This window comes from Scleropages formosus, chromosome 21, assembly GCF_900964775.1.
Source record: "Scleropages formosus chromosome 21, fSclFor1.1, whole genome shotgun sequence".
In the NCBI taxonomy this organism is placed as follows: domain Eukaryota; kingdom Metazoa; phylum Chordata; class Actinopteri; order Osteoglossiformes; family Osteoglossidae; genus Scleropages; species Scleropages formosus.
This window is the reverse complement of record NC_041826.1, coordinates 4,354,082-4,380,261: the sequence shown is the minus strand read 5'-3', so window position 1 is coordinate 4,380,261 and position 26,180 is coordinate 4,354,082. Positions and strand designations below refer to the sequence as shown.

At 38.6% G+C, this 26,180-nt stretch overlaps 1 protein-coding gene across 1 annotated transcript in view; it reads right to left on the bottom strand.

Moving 5' to 3' along the window:
* The window catches only part of LOC108924280 (contactin-associated protein-like 5), a 96,417-nt gene that overhangs the window by 26,634 nt on the left and 43,603 nt on the right, over positions 1 to 26,180 (bottom strand). Inside the window, exons 4-10 of the mRNA XM_018735549.2 lie at positions 22,139 to 22,286; positions 19,020 to 19,223; positions 18,098 to 18,282; positions 14,459 to 14,602; positions 10,479 to 10,743; positions 9,052 to 9,195; positions 3,732 to 3,903 (exon numbers count right to left, since the gene is read on the bottom strand). Of these exons, the coding sequence (XP_018591065.2) occupies positions 3,732 to 3,903; positions 9,052 to 9,195; positions 10,479 to 10,743; positions 14,459 to 14,602; positions 18,098 to 18,282; positions 19,020 to 19,223; positions 22,139 to 22,286 (1,262 nt within the window). The remainder of the gene's footprint in view (positions 1 to 3,731; positions 3,904 to 9,051; positions 9,196 to 10,478; positions 10,744 to 14,458; positions 14,603 to 18,097; positions 18,283 to 19,019; positions 19,224 to 22,138; positions 22,287 to 26,180) is intronic.

The window sequence follows — 26,180 nt, the reverse complement described above, 5'->3', positions numbered from 1 at the left end:
AGGACCAGGAACAGAACTCAATCGACCAGAACAGACAAGACAGAAGATCAGAACAAGAACACAACCAGTATGTTGACTTGGAGGCCAGGTGAGGCCAGGTGAGGCCAGGTGAGGCCAGGTGAGGCCAGGTGAGGCCAGGTGAGGCCAGGTGAGGCCAGGTGAGGCCAGGTGGTATTCACAAGAAAATTGTTGATCAAGGATCCACAACTTTTCCTACCTCCTGTTTGCCTTTTATAGCTTGTGCTGCAATTGGGAACAGGTGCATAGATTCCTGACACATGACTCAAAACTAGACCTCTGATTGTTACTGCAGCTGCTGGTCACAACAAAGCTTCTATTGATTGTAGCATTGGTTTTACAAACAAACTGAGTTGCAAACACACACACACACACACACACACACACACACACACACACACACACACACACACACACTTTCAGAGCTGCTTGTCCCATACGGGGTCGCGGGGAACCGGAGCCTACCCGGTAACACAGGGCGTAAGGCCAGAGGGAGAGGGGATACACCCAGAACGGGACGCCAGTCCGTCGCAAGGCACCCCAAGCAGGACTCAAACCCCAGACCCACCGGAGAGCAGGACTGTGGTCCAACCCATTGCACCACCACACCCCCACTGAGTTGCAAACAGATTTCTGATATTAGATATTTATGTTTTAGAGCCTGTGCACTCAGTTTTTAGGTTTATATTTAGCCAGAGATTTTCAGAAACATATAGAGCACTTATTTTTCTCTGCCATTTGAGGAAAGGAGCTTGATCTACATATTTGCCAAATCCCAAACACCAGCTTTAAGGAGGAGTAACAGGTCCAGTGCTGGCTTGGAGCATTCTGCCTTGTGGCCATGTCTTCAGCTGGTATTCACTGGACAGCAGCTGCTAGATTTGGTAAACCCAATGGGATGTCTAGACTGGAGGATGGCATCTACTTCCTGAATGAATGGATGACAGGTGCCAGGAAAACATGATTTAAAAGCTTGGTTAAATTTGCAGAAGCTGTACATCAGTAAGATCGTACTTCTGAAGATGACAGCAGGGGCTCTTTGGCCTTGCCATTTTTTCAGATCTCTGTAAACTATAATAACTGCACTCCTAGGGAATCTCAGCACATCTGACAATGTCCTCTCATGCTGACTCATGCTTTTGCTTGTGGATTACAGGAACTCCCACAGTTCTCTGAAAAATAACCTGCCAAAAAGAAAAAATAAACTGACAGCAGAAGCAAAAGAAAGCTAAGCAAAACACATCAATCTGAAAAGCTCAGCTGCAATGGAGGCTGAGATATGCTTGGCAAGCTGGCCAGAGTGGCCATGCCCACTTTGGAAAGTGACCTGCAACTACCATGGAGGTATGCCTGCTGCTCAAGCCAAAGTGTGTTCTCAACAATGGAAGAGCCCATCGTGTACTCCAGCGATATAAAACAAGCATTTATCTAGAAGCTGAGCTGCCAATCCGCACCCTGCAGACGGATTCCTCGCCAGCCTTTGGTGGCCGCTTTAATCCCTGTTCTTGCCAGGAATGAGCATTAGTCCCCACTGTGGTGGCTGCTGTGGGGGACACTGATTAGCGCAAAATGAAGTTATCATGGTCCATTTCTTCTGACTCTTTGCAGAGCAGGCAAAAACATTGCCGGCATGGACTCATTTTCACCTTTTTCCTGCTCTTGCACTGTGTTTCTGCAGACCTCATGACAGTGGTCTAGTTCAAAGTGAGCTCTACTCTTGTTGACATGAACACCTACCAACCAACGTCTACAACTGCTTGTCCCGAGCGGGATCAGGGCGAACCAGAGCCGTACCCAGCGACAAAGAACAAGGCCAAAGGGACACACCTAGGATGGGACGCCAGTCTGCTGCAAAGCACCCCAAGCAGGGCTCAAACCCTAGACCCGTTACACAGCGGTCATGGAGACAGGAACGCCTTTTACTCTCAATTGAGCATCAGAATGATATTAAGATCTTACTGCTAAAACTTGTTTGTTTTTAGCCTGATTAGCCTTATGCTGATATAATATTTACTTACTAGTAAAAGCTAGTCAAACTTATTGTGCATTCACCATTGTTTAAGAAAACAAGTACAGTTGACTTGAATAGCTTTCTTTCAATAGAGTCTATACATCACTTTATTTACGTTAACAGCTGAACAATGTAAAATCTTAATGAATGCATGCAAAGCCTTTTTCCTGTTAGGCAAGGATGGAAAATGTCTTATCGCTACACCATGCTCTTGCTCTAGGGTACACTTCACTCCACTTTTGATTCCTTTAGGCTAAGTTGGTGGCTGCCTGATGTCCATGTGTCACAACTCCACTTCCCCTCAGCCATTAACTACTTAACAGCCTCTCATATCCAAACATCTTGCAGCACAACGTGATCCAAGATCTCCCTTATAACTAGGCCAGAAAAACATGCTGAGGCTTTTTTTTGCCCCAATTGTATTCTCTGCAAGGCTGTGCTTGTCAGCCAATGCAAGGAAAAAGCAAACTCAAGGGACCTATTAGATAAACAACCCTGTAGCTTTCATCTCTTAGATCTTAGTTGTGTCTGACTGATGCTCTTCATGATGTCCACGGGTCCTCACCAAAATGTGAGTTTTACAGTCCCTGGTGGATTCTATTGCTCAGATGTCACAGTGGCAAAATGAAGGATCTTGCTCCTTCCTTTTGTCAAAGCAATGTTTATTTCCCAGTTCTGTGTCACAGTAACAATTCATAAGCATCATGGGCACCTCCTCCCACTGCCACACATGCACAACATACATATATTTTCTATTTCTGCACCAGGACTTAGGAAGGATTAATGGCAAACAAATCTGGTGCAGAATAAATATTCTGCAATGCTATCCAAACCGGATAAAGTTTCATGAAAACAGACAGAAACATTTATTTTGGAACATTCATTCCAAAATCCCGCATCCACTTTTACAAAAGAGTGAAAGATTTAAACTGTCATACAGTTTAAATAAGGAAAATAGCAAAACGGACAGCTGAATAGCAGATTACTTTTTTCATGGAACAATCCTTGGCATGAATTATTTTTGGAGACTGACATTGTTGCTCGTTGTGTTTTGGTAAACATAATTGTCATCTCTGCAATGTTTTATACTATAAAAGAGCTCACAAATAAAACATTTTGAACTGGAAAAGCCTACAATAAACCTAAAAACCTGTTGACTAAGTTTCCAGAAGTTGCAACAAACATCTCCACAAGAATGCAAATTGATATTGTTTGAAGTCAGCTCTTTGCAATTTATTTTCTATTAGTTAATTCAGTAGTGATCTGGTACTTTCTCTTCTTGAGGTATTTAAGTTAAGGGGCAACCATATAGTACATTGCGGCAGGTAGCATGGTAAATTAATCTGCTGCCTTGCACTCAAATGACCCAGATCTGAATCCAGTTTATGCTCTAGTATCCTAATACAGTACTTACCTATTGCTTCAATAAAAATTACCCAACTGCATAAATGGATAAATAATTGTAAGTGGTTTAACATTGTAAAATGCTTTGGAGAAATGTGTTAGCTAATCTAACATTAAATAGAATGTAATAGTGCCATTTATTGTAACACCAATCCACTGTGTGCACTGTTTTTACAGGATTTAATCCCCAAATATGTCCCATAGGAGAGGCCCTATAACACAGAAACTATTGTACTGTAGGAAACCTGTTGTGAATTACTAGATTTTCATATGCGAGCAAACAATTTGTCATTCTTACCTATCCTGGATGCCACAGGTGTCAAACTGCAGTTCACTGTAGTTACCCAGAAGACCTTGCTGCACTTGAAACAGATCTACAATGTGGTTGTTAATGATCATGAGTCGCAGGCACCCCTGAAAACCCAAAGTGGGGTTCCTGCAGCCAAGGTCTTCTGAGGTCCCAGGACAACCTAAGTAAACAAGACAAAGGTTCTTTAAAAAAATAAGATAAAAGCTTAGAAAAAAAGCACAAATGTGCCATTTTTTCAAAACATATTCCTCGCTAACATAAAGCACCTTATAAGAGCTTAGTTTTTTGTGAAGTCTCCGCACAGCTCTCCAGACTGAATTCCAGAAACCGCAAATAAAGACTAGATGGTACAGTAAGTGACCTTGAAAGTAGATGACTCACCTAAATTTCTAACTGACTGTCTGATTCACTAACGGTTTATTGATATTTCACCTTTTAAATAGTGTGCAATGTTCATCAGAATCTGACTACAAAATTCAGTAACAGAGTGCAGTAAAGGTGCACCACTCAACCATAACTTTGAGTGTGTATAACACAAGCTTGTATGGAATAGAAAACATTACCCAGAAAGAATGATATTAAATGGTGCCATATTATTGGCATTTCTAGATACCAGAAAGCATGACAGTGTGCCAGCTCATGTGTGGAAAATATTTTTTGACAGAAAAATAGAGCTTTTGTATCCAAATTCAAAGCTCTCCATGTAGTGCAACACTGGCCATAACTCAAACATCATCCGTATAGTGAAGTTCGGTGGTGGCAGCATCATGCTGTGGGGCTGCATTTCAACAAAAGTGACTGAATCTTGTTGAAACAGAAGGGAGAATGGATGGAAAATACATGGAAATACTGTAAAAGAACCTTCTCCAGTCTTCCAACAAACTTAAGATTACAAAGACAAATTTTACCTTTTAGCATGTTACTGATCCTAAGCACAAAGCAAAAGTAACACTGGAATGGCTCAATAACAAAAGGTGACTGTCCTACAGTAGTTCAGTCTATCCTGATCTCAGTTCCATTGAGAATATGTGGCACAAAACTTTGGTAATGAAAATTTCTAGTCATAACAGTTCTCTAACCAACTTGAACAGCCTGGAGTAAATCTTCATTAAAAAAATTGAGCCAACTCATTCCTGAACAATGAGTAAAGCTGATACATATTTGTCACAAAAGCTGCTATTGTGGCTAAATATTAATGTCTGGGGATTAAATAATTATAACAGCACTTTTCAGTTTTTTTTTTTAAGCATTTCAGAACATTAAAATATTAGCTTAAAATAATTGAGTTTCAATGTAACATTTATGCTTGAGAAAATACTTTTGCAAAGCAATGCATAAAAACTACTTACAATATCACATACATTTTGCACCCTCTATATGTACTTCATTCCCTCCGCATAAGCTGTGTGGATACTTACATTGACAGTCATGTCATTCCTCTGGAAAGTTATGATAGTCACCTCATTTTAACTACAGGGACCCTCTAACAAATGTACTGATGCTACCACTTTAACATGGGCATTGAGTTTCAAAAAGTCTAAAACCACATTGAAATCAAAGATAATGACCTTTAACTGTTTTCCTCAGTTGTCTTGACACATTTCTCCAAGTGAATGTAATTGCTCTCAAAACAATTACCACACCCAACTAAACACACTCCTACCTTGACCAAACAGTTCAATTCCACTGCATAAGGAAGTACTGCCTTTTATTCTACAAATACATTTACTAAAAATACTAACAGCAAAAGTACAAGTGTGTGCTCTGTTGATTGTATAACAGTCTGATGCGCGCACGCGCGTGCACACACACAGATGTTTATTGTGAAGTTTTCTACTGAGAAGTTCTGTTGTATAACAGAAGCTACTGCTTCAACATCTCCACAGGCCTCTTCCATTGCTTGAAGAAGACTGTAAGGGTTGCAATCATATTCTTTCCATCTCCAACAGGAGAAGAACTCCTCAATTGAATTCAGGAAAGGAGAATATGGTGGAAGGAACACCATCCTGAAATGTGGGTGATGCTCAAACGACTTCCGCAGCAGTGCCAAATGGTGGAATGGCACATTGTACTAAACAACTACAAAATCTCGATCCATTTGCTTCTGGTCAACCTGTGGGAAGAGGATTTCATTGAGGGAGTACAAAAAAACATTTGTATCCTTTTGATGTTGTATGGCCCCAAGACACCAGTAGTTGAAATTGCAGCAGACATGGTGATGTTGCCGCCCTGCTGTCCAAGGACATTGGCCGTCATGCCACGGTCAATCACATTCCTCCCTCTTCTTTTTTGTTAAGATTGAAGCCAGCTTCATCAATATACTGGTACTCAAAACAAGTAGCACTGCTATCCAGCACCAAAATCCTCTAGAGTAAGAACACAAGGTACAATAAGTTAGTTTTTTAAAGTAATGCCTTTGATTGCAATGTTTATACTGTAACTGTTGCAGAACAACCTGGGTTCCCCTTTGAGAAAGCACTAGGCCCAGAGACACCTGAATTTTTCCACTTACAGTGGAATAGTATACAGACAATATCGTTGCATTTACAGTAAAAGTGCAGTAATAGTGTGGCTTACACATACTTGAACAAACTGGAATCACAACTCCTTCACTCTGATAGAGTTCTTCTCAAAGGGCACTTTGTATACCTGCTTCATCCGGATGGCATTTCTCCTTACAACATGATCAATTGTGGCAAGACTGCATTGAATATCCTGAAATACTTGGTTGTCCTGTATTATTCTTTGCTTTGAGGTGGATGGTGTTCTGGACCACCATGTCAACAATGGCATGCTCTTGTTCAATTGAAAAGAGTCTTGTTTGTCCAGTTGAGGGGGTGCAGTGGTGCAGTAGATTGGATCGGGTCCTGCTTTCCGGTGGGTCTGGGGTTCAAGTCCCGCTTGGGGTGCCTTGTGACAGACTGGCATCCTGTTCTGGGTGTGTCCCCTCTAGCCTTACACCCTATGTTGCTGGGTTAGGCTCTGGCTCCCTGTGACCCCATATGGGACAAGTGGTTCAGAAAATGTGTGTGTGTGTCCAGCTGAAAGTTGTCAAACTTCCATTCTGACAAATGTGTGGATGAGTACAAACATTTATAGTAGAGTACTAGAGCCTAACCATAGCAGTACAACGATATGGTTACTTACTAGTTTTCACTCTGAAATGTGAGAATAATTGAAGTCACTGTGGATCTGTTTATGTTGGGATGAACTCTCTGCCCAGCTTCTCTGAAGGAGAGACCATGATTTATGACATGGTCAGTTAGGGTGGCCCTCATTTCATTTGAAACCTGTCTGTACCCAATCCTTCTGCCGCTCCTCCCTCCTCTTCCACCCTGCTGTCCCCTTCCTCTCTGCTTATCTCTTGTTACATTTTCTTCTCTTGCTCCTTCTATTCTACCATTACCCTCCTCTCTACCCATCTCTTCTCCTTCTACTCCTCCCTCTTCTCCTCTTCCTACATTCTTACCTCCTCTCCCCTCATCTCCATCTACCTCTTCATCTTTCTCTACCCTCTCCACCATCTCTCACTCTTACAAGTCTTCCTTTTCCCCTTCTCATTCTTGTTCTTTGTCTTTTTTTTTTCTTTTCCCCTTTTATAGTTATAGGAATTGTGATAACTGTGTAATAAATTAGGAAATTTGCATTTCCTGTGTTGTGTGAGTTTTGCTTGTTGTGTTTAGCAAAATGGTACATAAATGTTTGTGATTTGTGTTATACCAACGAAAGTGTCACACCCTCTTCTGAGCAATGAGGATCACCTGCGGCTGATCAGGGAGCGACCGCATAAAAGGGCGGTCCGGAGCACACTCAAATATGGAATCTTTCTCAGCCCTGTTGTGGGATTGCATGGTTTTCATATTTGTCTGACTGACTCATGGATTATGGCTTTTGGTTCATCCCTTTGGTTACATTTGTGTCTTGGTGACCCTTGTTTGGTCTTGTGAGCATGGTTTTTGGATTTCCCTTTTGAACCCCAATGCTCTGCGCTGGGGTGTGATGGCTTCCTTCTGGTGTGACACCATGACAGAAAGACATGCAACTGCTTTTTTCCTGATATATTATATTTATAACTAGTTGTATGAACTGTTCTGTAAACATCGCAGAATTTTGTGCACAGTGTTTTGGGAAAAGTATGCATGTCATTTGAAAGTATGAGATAGACAAGAACTTACAATCTATTTAGGACAATGAATGAAGTGTTCAGATAACTGTTAATTGTTTTGAGAGCACTGACCGGAGTCTGAAGAAATGTGTCAAATTGACTGAGCTTAACTGTAATAGGAACCAGTTAACCCAGCCATGCTCAGATGAAAGCAACCTCATAAATGAGCAGTTTCTTCTACTGAGAGAAGTCACAACACCACCAGGACCAAATGAAGTGGTAATGTCCAAGAAAGGACCCTAAGTGCAAAGAGATCTGCTGAGTATCTTTGCACAGCCAGTTGCCTTATTTCTGCAACCAGAACTTTTACATTTACTTAGCAGATGTTTTTCTCCAAAGTGATGTACATCCCATAGAAAATACAATGTGTACATTACATTAGGAAAAAGAGAGACATAGTTGCAGACATGTTATTCTTAAGTAAAGTTAGTTTGTTTCTTTCCACCATATGGACCAATGTTCATCACATGAGTAGCTGCATAAAACTCAGAACAGACAAATCCTGGGCACCTTCCTACAATTTTTTTTTTTAAAAGAAAAAATAATTTTAATTTTTCTTTTAGCACAATATACCAATTAGAGGAACAAGGGCCATATTTGATGTTAAGCTCTTTCAATAGTTAGAACTTTCAATGAGTAGAACATGTCCAATATACATTAAATTTTTTTGTGTTTTCAAAGATGTACTTTCTACACATTTTCTGAAAGTAAAGAAAAAGGTCCCATTACAGACAAACTTACATCCTAAAAAAACACATTTAATTAATGTTGAAATAATAAGAATACATTGTTACTGAAAATTGGGAGAAGCTCAGCTGAAGTTCCCTTGGATTAATGTAAATTGTTACATGCTGTTACATTTGGCTCTTGCAATCCATAATGGGGGGGCATGGTGGTGCAGCAGGTTTGGCTGGAGCCTGCTATGTAGTAGGTCTGGGGTTCAAGTCCTGCTTGGGGTGCCTTACGGTGGACTGGCGTGGGGTGTGTCCCCTTCAGCTCTGCACCCTGTGTTGCCTGGTTAGGCTCTAGATTGCCATGACCCAGCTCTGAACAAGCGGTTGTAGACATTGTGTGTGTGATCCATAATCGAAAGATGAAGCATGTGCTGAAAGCCCAGAGTGGTTGACCGTTTCTGTAAAATACCTCCAAAGAAGAAGTCACTGACTGTTTGGCCTCGTTCCCTGAGCTCCATGGTTGAGGTGGGCTCGCTGTCCAGGGTCAGCTGGAGCTTCAGACCCCTGGTCTCAAGACTGAGAGAGTGCCACAGGCCGTCATTGAGCTGGTCTCCTACAAAACGTGACATGAACGGTATTAGTGTTAAATATGGGCATTGCTGTGTGAAGGAGTTGATAAAACATATGACAACCACCGTAGGAAGCATGGTGCTGAACACCATCGCAGATTTATAGTTCCTGGGTTTCTAAGGAATTTGAAGGTGCACAACTGTGGTTTGGCTTTAATCATGTTCCTGACACCAGTACTAGCAGGAGAGATGGACCCATGCATAATTAAATCAGTTTCAAACATGAAGACTGTAATCTAAGCATGAGATTTAACTGGGCCTGACAATAAAAGGGATGGACAGCAAAGCTCTTCAAGAAAACTGCACTTCTATAAAGTCCTTTTTGCTTCCATCTGCTAATCTGAGGTGTGTACACAAATGTGTTCTAACATACTGCTGATTCAAATAATTACAGATGAAATCAATAGATACACACTTGCAGAAACACAAATAAGATATTTCTTACATAGTTATAGACACTGGTAATTGGCAAATGGTGAATAAAATCATGCCATGTGTCAATATTGAAATTCACAATAATCTTTTATGTGTTTCTGAAATGTGACTACAATGCAAATCATTCTTTATCGTGTTGTTTGGCTAATGATTCTGTCCAGTGCAGCTAACGGAAATTGACCATTTGTAAAGTTAAGTGCGATACTGGAGCAAATCACAAGTGATAATGGGAAGAGCAGGAGTAATAGGATTGGGATTTGAAACAGCATCATTCAGGTTAAAAATAGATGGCCTTAACCTGTATGCTAAGGCTTGTCTTTTTTATGTCTGAATTTTACTTTAAATGTTGCAGAATGACATTAATAATTTAACAAAAAAAATAAAAAATATCATCAGGCAAACAATATAATCTGATTTTAACCCCAGCCAAAGGGGCTAAACCACAAAATTGATTTTCTTGAAGAACCCTTCACCAAATAGCTACAGTAAATCCACAGAAGTAAAACTAAAATGACCTTGTCTTTTTGTGGCTAAAAGATAAATGTTTTCGGCCTTGTGTGATGGGTGAGTGTCCCTGAAAACCAGATCACATAAAAATGTAAGAAGGATTTCCCGGACCCCCTGACAGTATAATCAACAGTGTTACATCAACTCTGGGACAGTTATGCGTATGTTCACTGCATGTTCTGCACATTCAGGTCCCCCTTCAGAGTTGATTTAACTCTCCTAGAGCTGAAATAACACTGCTGAGTTTACCGTGTTTATGCAAATGGTACTCCTGGATGGCAGTTATGCTGAGCTCACAGGCCAGAGAACCAAGCCAGCTGCTCACCAATGGTGATCTCTGATTTCTGCAGGGCTGAATGGCAGTACGAGACGCGGAGCTGGCCACTGCCCAGCTGCAGGATCAGGCGCTCAGGGTTCCGATTCAGCTGGAAGGACATCAGCAGCCCATCCTGGTTCCAGGTGCGAAACTGGAAGCGGATAGACAGGCCCTCTAAGGAGGCCTGAGTCGGAAGCTGTAGAAAGCTGCTACCAGAGTTCAGAAAGGTGGTGACCATCAGCCGGGGCTCTGAACAGGAGAAGGTCACATTTCCCTAAAAATATGAGAGACTGTTTTAACACATCCTTGGCCCTTTCATGTTTCACACTCTGTTCCCTTGCAAAAGCACAACAACACACTGATGAAGGCCCACTGCCTAAGGTAAGGAAGGGATCAGTTACTTCTGGAAAGTACAAGCAGGTATTAAACCCAGTAATATGGATGTCCAACAACTGAACCATATAGCCTGTTCTTATAGCGACCATCAGAACAACAGACCAGCGTATTTATGTGTTCTAAATTCTGTTTCCATGTGTTGTAACAACCAGGGGAAATTCAGCTACTTTTGCAGGGGGCATCTAATATTGAAACTCTCATGGTTGCCATTTATTTATTTATATTTGGAGATGTATTGGTTGTCATTCTCCTGCATTTAGATACAGCCAGATAAAAAAACAAAGCTTTTTAGAAGCAAATTTGAAGTGTTTTGACTTTTTATTTGTGTTGGATTGGAAGTTTTCTGGGACCTTTATTACACTGTAGGGTCTGCTGATTGCTTATATCTCTTCAGGCACTGAGTGTAAGTGGTAGTGGAGCAAGGGTTTTAAGAGATCATTGAGTCATGATTGAGCCCAACCCGCTTATTATTATTGCCTCTGTCAAAATGGCACAGTTGATAGCAAAGAATTTCTTCTTTTTTGAATTTCTATGCATTCATGCGCATCAAACTATCGCCATAATGCATTCATTTCGAGATCTGAGCAGTGTAGATCAGTACCAGTACCTGGGAGAGACAAAACCTGGGACACGGCCCCTGGATTTGTGCCTGCTTGTCAATATAACTGTTTGGTCAGATATTTGACAATGAAAACCAGCTTCTGGAAGTTCAGTGGACTGCCACAGAAACAGCTAGGGTCAAGCTAAAACATGATCTTTTCCCTGTATAGTTACATATTCATGAGTAGATATGTACTCACACAGATACAATTATAAGTAGTTTTGTAAGATATGAATTCAGATGGATGTGCTCTGTTCATACCTTAAAATAATCTAAAAAAAACCCCTCTCTAACATTTTAGAAGTTCTTGAAATACATTATTTGTTTATATTTTAACTGTGTTCTTGAAAGGGAATATGCTCCACATCAGATATCTGTATATACTAGCAGTATAACGGTTTATGCTTTACTCCTCCTTGAAATTATAGTGTATGGTCACACTCTTCATACATTCTTCAACTGTTAATTGATTATTTCATTTGTGGACATTCTTAAGCAGGATATTCATGGAAAACTGCAATTTACAGCACTGCTTTTACAGCACCTGTGGTGGTACAATGCAATTAGCACCTATCCAAATCACAAGTCACGAATGTATCACAAATGACATACCCAGAGAAACATATGTGGAACTAGCAGAAAATGTCAAATATAGATGAAGATGTGCCAAATTTAAAGACTTTTTTTCAATGGCTTTAACTAAAATGTTTAGAACAAATCATTTTATCAATTCTGTTATATTTATATATTCTGCAAATGAACATAAGAACTGAATCATCTTTACCATTAACAAAAAGGAGAAAAAAAATCTTGAACTTATAGACTTAAATGTGCACAAGCATATTAAATGATCTAATTCTTCTATAACATTTTATTCAGAATGAGTTTACATTAAGTTCTGCAAATACATCATACTTAAATATAACATTTTAATTCATTTTTAGGAATGGTAGTTTCTTATTAACTCAATCTAGCTGTCCTATAACAACAAAGCTGATAGTGAAGCTGCAAGCAAAAAAAAAGAAAAAAAGTTGTGGCTAGAAAGAAAATAATTTGCCTTTTACAAACCACACTTAGTCTTTACTTTTGTTGTATTGGTTTTTTAAGAAAACTGCTATTTGCCATCTGCTCAGTGTTAGCAGTCATGGAAGCAAATTTGTTTCATGCAAAATCATCAAATAGTTTTTGTCTGAATGATCAAAAACATTGTAGAAAGCAAGCTGTTTCAAGCAACCCACGGAACAATTTTTCTCAGCTTTAGAAGTAAAAAAGTCGGTACAAATTATAACTCCTAACAGTGCAGGCCTGACAAATATCTTTCAACTGATCACCAAAGATTAAATTCTCATTTTAAAGGGTAGTTATATTATAGAATATCTGCCATTATTATACTTGTTATACTTACTTTATTTAAAAACCACTGCAACTGTAACAAACAGAACTAAGCATGACCTTTTAAGATCAGGCAACTCTCTAGGAAATCTTTTAGTTGACTGTATAAATCATGCAAGACTTTTACACAGGCCAACTCCAGAGCGCTCATCTTGGAGTGAGCCAATTTCCTCATTAGTTTCTTATTTATTAAATTCCTTGTGCCCCCCCCCACCACCATTACATTCCTTATTAGTCCCTTCATTATTTAATTCCTTATCAGAGCCCCCCATTTGACAGTGATGAACTGTTCATTTTCCAATTAGCTTTAAAGAATAATCGAGGTGCAAACGAAGTAAAACAATCTTAGTCCAAAACCTTTCCTCCCATAACCCCTTTGTCCTCCACTTCAGCTGACCTGTCTATCAAATGCTCAGGTTCTCAGGAAAGACTAGACAGGCCCAGATGTGAGAGACAACATGCCTCACTGCCTGCCGCTAATTAGGCACAAACTGACTTTTGGGAAGCCATCCTTTAAAACGAACTGAAAGCATTCAGTAATTGTGCAAGAATATGGTCGGTGCCCTCCTCCCCTCCAGGACCGGGTGGCAAAAAGGAAGGATCTTCCATTGCAATTAAAAAGAAGGAAAGCTCCCGGCGGAGTCAGGACTCCAGCTGAAGCTGTGTCTGACGCTGAGGTCCCGGTGCACAGTTTCTGGTGAGAGCAGTCCATTAAAATTTAGGTTCTAGGACTCGGGTCTTTTCCAGGAGAAATTCGGAAATTCAGACATCAGAAGGCTGTGCTGTTTGCACGCAGGCCAACTTCTCTTGTTTAACACTACAGACCCAGTTGATGTTTTTTAGCTTCCCTGGCCTAAATGGCCTTTCCCACAGCTTGCTCAGCGGTGCAGCTGCCACTTAGTAAAACATATTGTGCAGTGCAGTTGTCTATTCCAGGAGGCCAGGGTGACGGAGGGTATGAGCACAGGTGTACCCATGCCAGCCCGCATCATAACAAGCACCTGGGTTAAGAGCAGGTAATCAAACTGCACCTTGCAGTGCCCCTGCTTAACGCCATGCAGTTTATTTCCCCAGCAGGTACAAGAACCGCAAAGTAACTATGGGAGGGAGCACCCAATAGCACAAAGTTTCGGTGGAAAGAACGATAGACCAGCCTAAAAAATAATAACACAGGGGAAATTGTTTAAGTCTCTAGGTTTGTTATTTCCTTTTTTTCCTCCCCCTTCTTCAGTTAATTATTTTGTGCCAGAGAATCCATGAGGGGAAACAAGAAAAGATTGAGTTTTTTGTTTGTTTATTCCATGTTTGCCCCATGTTTCTGGGGAAATAAAACTGATGGCTTGTGACCGTGACAACTGTCTATCATCACTTCCTATCATCTATTTTTATTCACACAGGATGTGCAACATACAAAGAGATACACAGATCTTATTTTTTTCTGTTTTAGCCATTTAATCCATTGGATTTTTACTCTGCTCAAGGATATAACATCAGATTTCATTCTCAGATGTGACGTTTTGGTCTAGCAAACTTGTTCATTTAATGCCCCGGTGTCCCTCTTTCACTTTCTCCCATGGCTTTAGTGACTGAGAAGTCCTACCACGCTGTAGATCTGGGGCTTGCGCCGCTTGGCTAGGTCGATGATGTTCACCCCATTGTAGTACAGGTTCTCCATGCAGCCATGAAAGTTCTTCCTGAGGAAAGTGCCTGGTTTGCCTGGGAGTGGAATTCCTCCGAAGCTAAGCTTTGAAAAGGAGGAGAAAAAAGTTTACAAGCAGCCTTGAGCCTTGAGCGATTCTTCCTCCTACTTTCATCCTACGAGAGATCCACCTACTTTACTCACCATGACCAAAATTCAGCTCTCCTGCCTTTTATGTATTAAGCATTCTATGTCTCATTAAGCATTAACTTTTTTACATACAGCTGTTGAACTGGACTTAAAGTATAATTATTGCATGTCCCAGATGGGCCAACACAGCTGACAGTGGTCAAAACATTTAAAAAAAAAATGGCTTGCAAAATATAAATTACTTGGTTATGCTATTAAAAGAATGAAAAAATCTGCCTTCATTGATTATGTTTCTGTGTTATATAAATCTGTATTGTATAACACACTGTCACTATTTTTACCACATAGGGTTCTTTTTTCCAAGCTAAATTATGTTATGTAATGGATGCCTGTGAAAAAGTCAGTCTGTAGTCAATATCAAGTTAATTCTTGGGCCAATTTAAGTGCCCTGATCCTCAGGGTTTGAAAGATTAAAACCAAATATCAGAAATATAAGCAATCCATGATTTGTGTAAGCCTTATTCTATATTCCCAGGCATTAAAGAACCATTAGATTTTATAAAAAAAAAAAAAAAAAAAAAAAAAAAACACACACGTAAGACCAATGCAATAAGTCACATGGAGTTCATGGATTATTCTGTACCTGCCAGTTCTATGAACCAGACATTGGAATGCCTAAGATGCTTAAACAAAAAAGACTTTGCCATTACTTCAACAGTTGTATGAATGGAGAACATCACTGTAATGATGATTCCAGCTGTTTTACACCTGTTGGACCGTGTGTATAATATTTTTTCCTCTCTTTAATTGAACCAGTTCCACTGTGTTCAGGCAAGGATAATTAAGCGGGTGCAATTTTGTTGGAAAATAGCCTATACACAACTTCACAATCTAAATCATTTTGGCTGAAGAACTCATCATATACCAGGAACACTGGCATGGCTTGAAGATGGCTGGCACCCCACTTCCCATAACTGTGCCAATGTTCACAAAGCAGGATAAACAAGAACAGTTGCCAGGCAACAGAAAACACATAACTGCTCAGCTGAGTTAACTTCCAATGTGAAAGTGTTATTAAAATGGGTGTTATTAAAAAGTAACCATAATTTTGGTTCCGAAGAGGCTGAAGATATTCATTCTTTTTATTTCACATTTTTAAGTTATTTTTGTACATTTTACAAGAACATTTCTACTAAATGTACAAAAACCATGATTTTCCATGATCAACTTTGTTATTAACTTTAATACATGCTGTTGCCACTATTTGCTATTTTTTGCTGATAAATGATAACGGCCAGGAACATTTATGGCCACTAAGTGAAATGAGCCATTTCACCTGGACTGTAGTGCTCTGGATGCTGTGGATAGGACACCTTCTGTACCTCGTTCCTGACACACTTTTGGTGTTAGAGGCAGACTTGACACAAAACTATGACAAGATAATGGATGCCACAAGCTCAGTGCTCAGTTTATTTTTTTAGGATTGAGGGAAACTGCTGACAGCATACGGTTCTGTTAATGCAGAACTCAAAGCGAAACTGTGTATAAAACAACACATTTAATCTAAGTTTATTGAGCGTGTTTGTGGAACATGGTCCAATCCATTTTATAAACATATGTATGTATTTCTCTAAATTTGTCTTTTTGTTATACAGTTATGCAAAGGAAATTACACATTTCTATTGCTACTTTGTACATGGAGTGAAAATAAATACAAATACAAAAGTAACTGGCACAAGGCCAAGGACAACATCAGAAAAAAAAAGCAGAAAGGGTTTACAGCATATGGGATCTGTGAGGTTTTTTTTTTTTTAAATAATGTTTTCCCAGTGCTGTTTCATTTCAGCAGAAAACAAAAAAAAAAAAATTAATCTTACAAAACCTTTTCTTTTAAGAATACCTCAGTTTTACGCAAAGTGGTCCTGGTTTAGAAAGGGCACCGGGTGGACTTAGAGGTTTTACTAAAATGTAGCGGTAAAAGTCAAACACATATTTTAATATTATACTAACTATATAGCTAACTATTATACATAAGTTTTGTCGACAAAACTGCTTGTTCTGACCAGGATCACGGTAAGATATAATTTCAAAATTAGCTTCCGAATAAACAAAAATATGTTGAGGAAAGAAATATATTTTTAGCATGCAATTTTAATTAAAAAAAAGTTCTATCTATCTATCTATCTATCTATCTATCTATCTATCTATCTATACTGCTGCTTCCTGACAGTTTCACAGTTTCTGGGCTGTTCAGGTATCTGTTAAACTTTATCTCATTTTGTGTGGAATTTCCATGATCTCCCTGTGTCTCTGTGGCAGGGGAAAAAAAAAAAAAATTACTTTGTGTGTGTGACAGAAAGAGTGTCTTCCACTGATGTATGGCTGACATTGTAAGTAGTGTATCTAGCAGTGTAAGTCACCTTGGTGAATAAGGTGCGTGGGCTGATCACACTACATAGAGTTCATTGGAAGTTGCTTTGGAGAAAAGTGTCTGCTAAATAAATAAATGTAAATGTAAATGTACTTTGAAATGCTGTATATGGTTTTTATCAGAGGTAACAGGGCCATCTTCTCCAAAAAGTTCAACTTTTCATTAATCTTTGCACAGAACATTGTTGTAGAAGTTTTGATTGACACCCCAGTATTTTTTTGCAAACTGCAGAAAATATTTCACGTGCTTTTTAGCAAGTATTGATTTCCATCTTACAACTCTCTCATGTATCCCAATTTTGTACACGTCTATCTTATTGTACAGTAATAAAGACTGATGTGAGCTGAGACAAGAGAACCCTGCAATTTGCTGATCTTTTCTGGAGTATCTTTTTAAAGTCACTTTAAAGTCATTTTACACCTTGTTCATTGGGAAATATTGCCTGGATGGTCACTCCTAGGTAGATTCACCACTGTTCCAAACTTTGTCCACTTGACTAGTATGACTCTCACTATGGGTCAGTTGAGTTTCAGACCCTCAGAAATGGCTGCATAATGCCTTCAGCAACTTGACTTTTGCTGGTAAGTGTTAAAGTAGTTGAAAATTATATTTGATATGGCTGACCCAAGTCACGCTTGGTTATATTCAGACAACTGACACTATTTATCCCCAAAATTGGTCAATTAAAGTTATGAGTAATGGGGGAATTACTTTTTACATCTATGATTGCACATTCCACTATCTTCCACACCAACGATATGGCATAAAGAAATGCTGGTGTTTTTTATTTTTTTTTTTCCTCAGGCACTTGAAAATGCTGAAAAGATCTGATCAAAACCAATGCCAAAAAGTTGGGAAAATGGATGCAACCAGTACTTTTTCACAGCACCAGGATTAAAGGGTATGACATAAACCTTGTACACTATTTTCTTTATTTGGTTTGATTCTTGCTTAGGATTGCTGGAGATGCCGGGAAAAAGGAGAATCAGATAAGGGAGGACGGAAGAGAACAGACTCACCTCATAGTCCACCTCCAGAGAGTCTCCGTCACCCCGGGTGCGAAAGTGCTGTGTGTGCCTGTCTACTGTGAAGTTGACGTGCTTATTGAAGCGTTCAATGAGTACCGAATGCCAGTGCTGGTCATCCAAAAGGCTACCCAGGGTGACTGGCATGTGACCACTGCTGGGGTGAAGTTTCGCATCATCTGAGAGAGAGGGAAAGGACATAAGTAATCTAGTAAAATTGGGTGATGGGTTATATCTGCAGGAAAATGTGGAGTCACACCACTGTGGATCACCTTAGCTTCATATTGCTCAGCAGCGACAGGAAAACTGATTATAATCCTTTCATATAATTTAATATTTTTTTCATGTATCACATTTACAAAGATCATGATCTTTATTTCAGTCAAGCAAGATTATTATTAAGAATAATTAATTATTAACAAATCTTTAATAAATGATTCATGGTGGGTAAGCAATCAAAAAGTTCTCAAAATAAGAAAATATGACTGATCCCAAGGGTAATCTCGGACAACGTGCAAATGAATTCAAATTCTAGTGATGTGCTTTAGGTTTTTTATTTAGCCAAAGACATTGCACTGTGTACCTGAAAATTATCAGATGGTATTTTTGTTAATGGACAGCAAAAATATGTTCTGGACTTAAACAATAGAGTGTTTATTCCAAGTGCTGCAATGCAATAAAAGCTGTTTAAAGCAATTTACATTCCTTGTTGTCAGCCCACTTAGCTGAGGCACATCTGAGGTGTTGTGCTAATTGGGCAAGAGGCACATTTACCGCTAGTCTGACACACCTGGCTGCTCCTCTCACACCTTCCTCACTGCTATAAACTCACTGCCCCCTTCCTGCAGCCTCACTAAATCTTCAAGTTTTCTCCATCACTGATTTCTGAACCTTTACCTTTCCTCCCAGAGCTCACCCAGATTGAGGTGTAGGGCCAGCCGACCCCGGTGCAGCTCCAATGTGATGTAGTCCCCTCTCTGACCCTCCCCGTGCACCAGGACTCCTTCGCCCTGCTGGCTCTTGAACTTGAGTGAGATCACGTCCTTCACTGTGCTCATGGACTTCTGATTGAATCGGTAGAGTAGAGAGCTTCTGCCATCAAAATCTGCCACATCTGACTCTGTGTGCCAACAGCAGAGACCTGAATTAATGCTTGATTGGAGACTAATGCCATTTTAAAGAGGTTTTGGTAACTGCTGATGGTAGCTTTTCCCAGCCTTGGTGTCTTGTTACACACTTTTAATTGTCTACCTCTAATTTTGTGAAGTGCAGTTTGAGAAAAAAAAAAAAAAACTGGAGAGAGAAGCGATACAAATGAAACAGTTGAGTTTTGAAATATCTACATAGGAATGCATTAATGGTAAAATAAGCACCAATGTCACACTTATAGACAACCAGTATTTTCCATAGGAAACAAAGATGTCTAGCAGGAAGCTTTTCAGTTAAAGGTAGGAAATAACAATATCTATGAAAGTATCTAAATTATATTAAAATAGGAAACCATTACTTTAGTAACTATTGAACTGTATAAATGAGTAAAATTTCAAATGTTCTGAGCTAAAAATGCCTGCAAACCAAATACATAATGTAAGCTTCCTGGGATAAGTGCGATAAGTGCATTATCTAAATGAATAAAAACTTCATGTATCTGATTTCAGTTAAAAGTTAAGGGGGCATGGTAAAAATGTTTTAGAAACACACACTTGCTACAGCCCTGATTTGCCATGGGCCAATATTTTGTCTTACTCCCTTCATTATATTTTTTCATTATTTATAACAGGACAGTGCAGTGATGCAGTGATGCAAAATCTTACTCTGCCCTAACTCTAATTCATCCCCTGTGATGGATGTTAATAACCCATACACAGCAAATCTTTCAGAACCCGATAGAAGAAACAGGCATATAGCCTCAGAAGCCCACCCTGCACCAGCAAGACTTAAACTGGACAGCATTCAGTATGTCAGCTCATTTGATTTGCAACAGAGCAATTAAGTGTGATGACTTCATGGAAATGGTCAATAGTACTAGCATTTCACTCTGTAATTAGGATCAATAGACACTTCAGATTTAGAGAGAAAGGTTTCGAGAGGTAAATGGCTCTATTGTGGCGGAATGACCTCCCCCTCTCACTCAGAACTGCTGAAACTCTGTCTACATTGAAAAAGGGTCTGAAAACTCACCTTTTCTGGACTCACTTCGGCCATGATCTCTTCAGCTCATGTATAGTGTAAATGTTCATGCACCGTAACTTTATGATCATGCCCAGATAAGCATTTACACAGTCACTACTCCTGTATTGTATGTAAATGTTTGTGTATCTTTAAAAAAAAAAAAAAAAATTGTAGGAAGGTGATCGGGATTCGCCTATTCTGAGTTTTATGCACCTACTCATGCGATGAACATCGGAGCTTCGAGTGGAAAGAAACAAACTAAGTTTGCTTAAGAATCACGTCTCCAACTATGTCTCTCTTTCTCCTAATGTGATGCACGTATTGTATTTTCTCTGAGATGTATGTCACTTTGGAAAAAAGCATCTGCCAAATAAATAATTGTAAATGTATATATGTAGGGATAATGGGGAAATTGACAATTTTTTGTATTTCCAAGATTTGTGTTCAGATAGGTATTTTGTGTTGACCAACAGCTGAAATAGCTAGTTTTTATTCAGCACAGATGGTCCCCGACTTATGATGGGGTTACGCCCCGCGAAACCCATCGTATGTCAAAAATATCGTAAGTCGAAAATCCATTTAATACATCTAATACACACCTCTGCGTGACAGATGGGAGATGCGGATCACTGTCACTGCCCAGTATTTCAAGAGACTGTCGCACCGCATATTGCTTGCATGGGAAAAAATCAAAATTCAAAATTCGAAGTACGGTTTCTACAGAATGCCCATTGCCAGCTTACCATTGTAAAGTCGAAAAAATCGTTAAGTCGGGGACCACCTGTATTTATTACAAAAGCATACATTCAGCAAGCATTAATATAGGAATCATGCTGTGAGATCATAATGAAAAATGAATCTGCCCACTAAGGGATAATTATGAATGTCACTGGTACGCAGTGATATGTGGGATGACATGTTTAGTGCGGCACCATCAATGCGTACATCATGTGGAACTGTGGCATCAGTACAGCTCCTGTTTATTTATTTAGCATTAGTCTGACAAAAGCCACCTTGGCCAGCGGAGTCTCTCACTGGTTCAGTTAGGGTATTTTGCAGGGTCAGTTCTTCAATTATCATGTCTGATCAGAGAAGGAAACAAAATCATTCTCCTCATAATCGCATCATTCACCGGTACCTAAATGCAGCAAGGTAAGGCTGCACCACAGAGTTTTGCTTTGACAAAATCTTTTAACCTGCTGCCAAATGACTCCTTTTCCCAAATGAAATATGGAATTGCTCAGCTCCTGCGGTTAGGCTGCAACGAAACCCTGAATTTTCAAAGTTGTAATAAAGCCTTGCCAATCTATCAGCCTTGTCTTATGCAGCACTGAGAAATGTCTTTAAATCCACAGAGCAAAGCACAATGTCATTACAGCTCCAATGTGCTTAATACTTATCAGTATTTTCAAAATTTTGCCCTTCTTTTTTTTGTACCTTGTTTTACAACATATGCCTTCTCTTGAGAAAAGTTCCAAATCTCAAGGGGATACTTCTAGTCTTCAAGTCAAAGAAAAAAATATTTTATTATGAGTATATTGTTAAAACAAAGTCTCCTAGTTTATTTAGAAGCAGTTAAAGGGGTGTGTAAAGATACAATTTAAGCCATGGTTTTAAGTATTGTTTTATTGTGGGATGTACGTCGCTTTGGAGAAAAATGTCTGCTAAATGAATAAAGGAATAAATGTAAATGTAAGCAAATCTGTTCTGTACAAAATCATCATATATACTTTGATTCTGTAGAACCTAGAAAAAAATGTTACATTTTCCATGTCTCAGGCTATATGCAGCCTAGTGTTCCCTCAGCTGTATGTTCCAGGATGGAGATCTGGGTTTGGTGTGATTAATTTTGCAGGTACTCACTGTAGGAGCATCCATATACCTCCACCCTTAGCCCCACCCAGCCACTGGGGTTCCAGTCCAAGGGGACGAAGCGGAGGAAACGAGTTCTGATGGAATGAAGAAGTTTGTGGAGGACGACACCATCTGCGTTTGCATTCCCTGGAAATGTCTAGAGACAAAGACGGGACACATGGGCAGAGGGGAAAAGGAAAAACACTGGGTTATAAACAGCACTCTGAATGTGCAGAGGGAAATCAAACAAAAACTTTTTTCCTTAAATTGGCTATGTGGGTATTCCATTTAATTTAATGCTGGACATACATATCAATAGCATTTTTTTGTTTTCTTCTCCAGTAACATCCATTCATTGCTATCCCCATTGTATTCCTTTGCTACAAAATGAGTTCTTCATAATAGAACTTTGATTTAAAAGACTCGATCTCATCATATGCCATATTTAATAATGGGAAAATGGTACTTATTAACATACAAATGAAACAAAATCTGTACTCTGCATTGTACTGAAACTGGGAATGTAAATGATAATACTGATGGCCTAGAGAAGGCTGACCTGAATGTTAACCAGGGTATGAATGCATTAAAAAAGAAAAGCGAAAAAAGAAAGTATTTAAATTTGTTAGCTACCTGACAAGTTCCAGAAAAAAAGCATTGTGTTCACTCTCAAGGAACATGGGTTACTGATAGTGGTGTTAAATAACTACACCTGTCTGTAGGTTCCCAGAGCACAGATATGCAACCTAATAATTTGATTGTATTTGCTTATTTAAATTCAAGGTAAATAAATGGAAAATTAATAAGTAAATTTATTATTATTGATGATCATTATTGATGATTGATCATCTGTTTTATGGAAATGTGCATATAGCAAGAAAAACAATAATAATATATTTAACTGATGCTTTTATACAAAGTGACCAATTAAGCTCATTTATATAGCTGGGTAATTTTACTGGAGCAATACAGGATAAGTACCTTGTGCAAGAGTACTAGAGTTGGAAGTCAGACTAAAACCTGTAACCTTGTTGTCCAAAGCCAGCAGCTCTAACCACTATGCTACCAGCTATGGCTTTAGCAATAATAATAATAATAATAATAATAATAATAATAATAATAATAATAATAACAACACACAAAGTAAAAATGAAAATAATAAAGAAGCTGTTCGATCTCCTTATATCGTATAAAAAAAAAAAAAATCACCCACCGAAATGTTTTTGCCTAAATGTAATTATTTGACTACACTGATGGATAATTGTAAGTACAGTTACACTAACTAAAGAAACCCAACAAGTGCACTAAATCCCATGCGTTGCGGAGAAAATAATTTGTCAAAACAGTTTTTCAAATGTTCTCAATGAACTAAAAATGCATTTTATGTTAAAGTAACATGACTAATTTCTTGCAATATCTTATGGTTATGTTATATAATAAACACAATAGATGACTAACGTGGGGGGGTGTGGTGGCGCAGTGGGTTTGACCAGGTCCCGCTTTCCAGTGGGTCTGGGGCTTGAGTCCCACGTGGGGTGCCTTGCGATAGACTTATGTCCCCTACGCCCTGCGCTGCTGGGCTAGGCTCCAGCTCCCCACAACCCCGCTTGGGACAAGCGGTTTCAGATGATGTGTGATGATGTGATATGACTAACATCACCCCACATTTTTTGCAAATGGTCTTTGGTTGCTCAAAATCATTTATATGTAACTGTAATTTCTTGAAAATCGCATAGTATAAAATCAAAAAATATATTAAATATATTTTCCATATAATTTTATTTATTAATTGACAGTGATCCCAAACTTGAAATTTTAATATTTAATCTTTACGTATTATTTTATTTCGAAACAAATATTATAATTTTTTTTTGTAAAGCTTAGAATTTCTTCAGCGGAAGGCGAAGATCAGTTCTACCCTCAACTGTACCATATTAATACAGCATTATCCTTCATGGGGCCTGATTTGGAAACCTTGTGGTTATGAGGTTATAGCCTTGGCAACTTTATATGTAGGGTATATAAATTTGCCATGTAGCAGAAGGATGTGAGACCATATGCTGTAGTGGAAAGTACAGCAAGGTTTTCATCAGTGTGTTTGTGTATTGCTTGCTGGTGTGTGCTTGTTTTTCCTTTCAAATGCACAGGCCTCATAGGATTGTACTACATAGCTAACTGGCCACCATACAATACCGCTAAAAATTATCCATAAAAGAACAGAAATTGTGTACATGGCAATTTGTGAATCTTAGTGGAGAACAAAAGAGGTGAAAAATGTAAATAAAGTATTGATCTTAGGCTTAAACGATAAAAAAAAGAAAAAAAAAAAACAAATGTGAAACTCTTGTATTCGGTTTCATGTCAAACTTAAACCATGAGCAAAATATACATCAAATATAAAAACCAAAGAATGATGAAGGATGCTAAAGAAAGCCTTTGTCCTTTGTATCGTGGAGGCAGTTAAATGCTTTTGACAGTTTGATCTAAGAACTAAATTAAAAAGCATAAAAGAATTGTATGCTTCTAATTCAGTGCTGTATTATATATAATTAATTATAAGTTAATTAATTAGAAATATTTATTTAATTTTATCAGATGCAGTGCCTCTGTGCACTGAATACCTCAATAGAAGAATTTGATAAATTTGTAAAATGCAGGTCAGTATGCCAATGTTTTCTTACCTCAAGCACATAAAAAAACAGGGATATTATGGAAGTTTCATTGTACACATTAATAAAACAAAGAGAGAGGGAAAAAAAAAAAAAACAGACTACAGAATGCATGCATCTGGAACAATGTGCAGCAGTTATACCAGGCACTACGTATTTCTTGTTGAGATGCTGTATTTGCGTATTACAAATTTACCCTCTGACTGATTCAGCTCTTCCCTTTGTCCCTCTTAGAATTAAAATTGCACAATTTTTGTTCCAGGGTTATTTGACATACTGTGCTACCTTAGAGAAGTTGGGATGAATAATTAATGAATTAATAATAATCTGTTTCTCAGCATTTCTCATTAGGATCTGAGAAGCAAGTCTGATTTGTTTGTTAACATTCATTTCCTTTTCTTTTTTTTCATTCATATTTATATCTGCATAGAGAATGAACAACGGTTAATTTGAATTTAGGCGAATGCGGCTATTTTTAAAGCCCTGCTATGTACTGCCCTCCATCCACAGTGTTTCATGCTTCTTAGGACTGATACTGTTTGAATAACTTGTGAAAATAGAAATATGGACAAATAGATGGATGGATGGATGGAAATAAAGATGTTTGCTAATGTCACATATTATGAACATACATTTTCTTTGCAAATGAATCATTCCTGAGCCATGAACTTCCATTGAGAATAAAGAACTTGCTAACAAATTTAAAGCAAAAAAAAAAAAAAAAAAACATGGCAAATGCACTTATGACGGCAAAGCTGCCATACTGTTATGCTGATCTTTCTGGGATTCAAGGCCAAAATCTGTGAAGGTTTATACAGGTTTATACTATTTGTCTATCTATCGATCTATCTATGCACACACATGCACACATGCACACACACACACACACACACACATACAGTATAATATAGCATAAGGATATTCATATATGTATGTGTATTTGCCTCCTGACCTAACGTGAAAGTAGTTCAATGTTTTAATCTATGTACAGGTTAGGTTATGGACATCCAGAGTAAAATATGAAGTGTCTTGTCACCTATGCAACCTGGCCATGATAGTTGGTTTATCAGGAATGCAGAGTAATAAAGTAAGAAAAATCCAAAGCAAGAGAGTGACACTGGTGCTTTACTTGCTATGTTGATGAAAAATAAACTCTTGCAACCTATTAGGTTAAAAATGAATTAGTTCAGCCACAGTGTGACAAGGAGTACTATGCAATACAAGGTCACTAAGCGCTATCACACTTTCACATTTATACCAAAAAGACGACATAATCTCTGCATGCTTCCAGCTTATTCATCAATCAAATTTAGACCAGAAGACAAATAGTTCAATAGGGTGTAAAATCAAGAGCATGGCTTGCCTGTACTTAAGAGAATCAT